This window comes from Dictyostelium purpureum (genome assembly GCF_000190715.1).
Source record: "Dictyostelium purpureum unplaced genomic scaffold DICPUscaffold_342, whole genome shotgun sequence".
Lineage (NCBI taxonomy): Eukaryota > Evosea > Eumycetozoa > Dictyosteliales > Dictyosteliaceae > Dictyostelium > Dictyostelium purpureum.
In genome coordinates, this window is record NW_003519678.1 from 31595 (window position 1) to 35089 (window position 3495).

A 3495-nucleotide genomic window follows, 5' to 3' on the forward strand; every position below is an offset into this window, starting at 1 on the left:
AAAACTGTATACTAAATATTAGTTGAATTATAAAGTATGTCTAAAGATGAAAACTAGTTTGATTTTGAATTTGATTGTAACTGAGGTCAATTAAAAATATCTACAGAGTTTGGCCATCAACTTTTCATAATGAAAATTAATTAAAATACTTGACTGAAAACTTAACAGTGTGGTAATGAGAAGATTAAAATTGGGTTATACTCTAAAAAATGATATTAAATGTGATTATTTAATAAATAAAAGTTAAAAGGTTGATTAGTATTAATCAATTAAAATATTAAAATATAATAGTAATATTTACAAAGAATAAACAGAACCCCGATGTTTGAATTGTGACTTTAAAATGTGTTCATACTGAAAAAGAACCCCAATGTTTCATGAATGATTTGAAAAAAACACAGTTGAAAAGAATAAAACATACCCCCAAGTATGATTAATGATTTGAAATAAATAAAATGTTGAAACTGAACAAGAAAGAATTAAATTTAAGCTAAATAAGTATTAAAATTAATTATTAGTTTCTTTTATATTCAAATTTAACAATAATTATATAAATACCTTAAAGATACCCCAATGTTGGCATTAAATAAAGAACGTGATTATACTGAAAGAGAAAATATTATATTTGAAATATATATGAAACTGAAAGAGAGAATTAATCTAAATATGAAATAAATATTAGTTTCTTTTATATTTTAATAATTATGTAAATATTATCATTGTATTTACTTTGATAAAACAAGTACCTAAACATGGCAACGCGTTGAATGAGAAAGAATTAAATATTGAGCTTTTTGATATTAAAGAGAAAGATCCAAACTAAAACCGTGTTGAATGAGAAAGAATTAAATATTGAGCTTTTTGATGTGTATGAGAAAGATTTAAACTAAAAACGAATAAAAGAATGGTTAATTTTATATTCAAATATAATAATTATGTAAATACTAATATTATAGTTACCTTAGGGAATGAAAGCGCACACATAGACATTTAGTATTGAGCAAGATTATAATGGAAGAGAAAGCATTATTAAACTATATAGGAATTAATAAATTTGAGAACCAGTACATGAAACCTTTGGAACTTCTTTAACCTTTTTTATGAAGAGTTGAGGATAATGCAATGAATGGTAATGTTTGTCCAATGATGTTGTTTTCTGATTTAATATTGTTTGATATCGTTATTATTCCATATAGATAGAGTATTATTGATCCAGGTTAAAATAATCATCTAATTGGTGGCCAGCCAATTGATGAAGATTAACCCAATAATCTATATTTTCCCTATGGATTGGATTATTGTAATCGAAATGTTATTGGACATCCATTCTGTTTAAAGTGTTGTTTATATTATTAATCAATGTTCATAGAATCATTTGTTAAACCCTCATTTTGAATATCTCTCTACAATTAAATAATAAATTAAATTAATATATATGTTTTATTAATAAAGTATAAATATGAATGTATGAATTACTTACTCTAATACTTGAAATTGGTTGTCTGCAAGTTGGACAGGTTCTAGTACGAGAATACCATCTAGTAATGCATTCAAAGCAAAATTTATGAACACAATCAATTGATGCACTATTAATGGCCTCTACCTGATTAAAGCAAACTGTGCAGATGTTTTCGTCTTCGTCTTGTTCCATTTGTTGTGGTTGTCCTTCTTGTTGCAATCTTATTTGTTGTAATCTTTCTTGTTGCAATCTTAAGGCTTCGAATTGTTCTCCACGTACCCTTTGATGTTCTTCTTGTGTATATGGAGATTGGGCACGTTCTCTTTCTATATTTCTTCTATTTGCACGTTGTTGCATTTCTTGTAATCGTTCTCTTACTGAATTTATGTAACGATTACGTTCTTCTTGCTCTCTTGAAAATCTTTCCATAAATAATTGACGGGCATTTCTACTTTCAACTACTTCTCTAAATAAATTGTCGGCATCTTCCCATTCTCTTGAAACTATTTGTGGTTGTCTTTCTATTTCTATTGTTTCCATAGGTACCCTTTCTTGTTGCTCTCTGGCAACTCTTTCTCTTAATATATTTTGGGCACGTTCCCTTTCTTGTTGCTCTCTTGCAACTCTTTCTCTATATAAATTTTGGGCATACTCCCTTTCTTGCTGCTCTCTTGCAGCTCTTTCTCTTAATAAAATTTGGGCACGTTCCCATTCTTGTTGCTCTCTTGCAACTCTTTCTCTTTCTATTCTCTCTCTTTCAATTCTTTCTCTCTCTATTTGTTCTTGACGTACCCTTTCTTGACGTTCACTTTCGATTCTTAATAAATATTGGGTATGCTCCCTTTCTTGATGCTCTCTTTCTCTTTCTAAAACTTCTAAACGTTCTCTTTCTTGTCTTTCTCTTATTAGTCTTTCTGAACGTTCAGATTCTCTGATTTCTCTTTCAAAATCTAATAATTCTTTTCTGAGAGCTTTTCTTGCCTTCTCTCTTTCAGTTTGTTCTTTATCCCTTCTAAGAATCTCTAAAACTAATGGATTTGACTCTAATGATTGGTTACTATTTTTATTATTGATATTGTTATTATTGTTATCATTAGAGGCAATGTTTGAAGGAATAAAGTTTGGGGTAGTTCTTTCTTGTGTTTCTTTTGTTGGTGTATCTTTGAAAAAAGGAGATGGTAAATATCTTACACCATTTTTACCATTATTATTATTATAATTATTATTATTATAATTATTATTATTATTATTATCATTATTATTATTATCATAATAACTACTGTAGTTATTATAATTATTTAAAGTAATATTATTATTATTATTATTATTATTATTATTATTATTATTATTATTATAAATATCATTATAATTATTATTATTATTATTATTATTATAATTAAAATTATAATGATTATAATTATTATTATTATTATTATTATTATTATTATTATTATTATTATTATTATTATTATTATTATTATTATTATTATTATTAATATAGTTATAGTTATTATTATTATTGTCATTATAATAACTATTATTATTATTAAAATTAATATTATTATTATAATTACTATTATTATTATTATTATTATTATTATTATTATTATTATTATTATTATTATTATTATTATTATTATTATTATCACTATTATCATTATTATTATTATTATTATTATTATTATTTTTATTAATTTTATTTTTATATAAAATATAAAAACAAAAAATGATAAATAAAAAGATAAAAATGAAAATATATAGGCTATCCATTTTTTTTTTTTTTGAAAGCTATTGAGACAAAAAATATACGTATAAAAATGTAAAGTTATTTATTTGTAAAGAAAAAAAAAAAAAAAAAATTTAAAAGACTTTAAAAAAATAATTTAAAAAAATTTTAATAAAATTAAAAAAACAATATTGATATTAAATAAAAAAAAAAAATTAAAAAAAAATTTATATTTGAAAAAATCATATAAATTACGAACTTAACTTTTATACTGATTACCTTATAATTAACTAAATTTAGTAAAACTTTC

General features: G+C 23.2%; 1 protein-coding gene across 1 annotated transcript; it reads right to left on the minus strand.

Annotated features, from left to right (window-relative positions):
• Nucleotides 1-1352: 1352 nt before the first annotated feature.
• Nucleotides 1353-3229, minus strand: DICPUDRAFT_83052 (uncharacterized protein; the record flags this gene model as incomplete). Its single annotated transcript, XM_003292388.1, has 2 exons — nucleotides 1353-1403; nucleotides 1481-3229. 2 exons carry the CDS (start codon nucleotides 3227-3229, stop codon nucleotides 1353-1355), a joined length of 1800 nt encoding a protein of 599 aa, XP_003292436.1.
• Nucleotides 3230-3495: the final 266 nt, after the last annotated feature.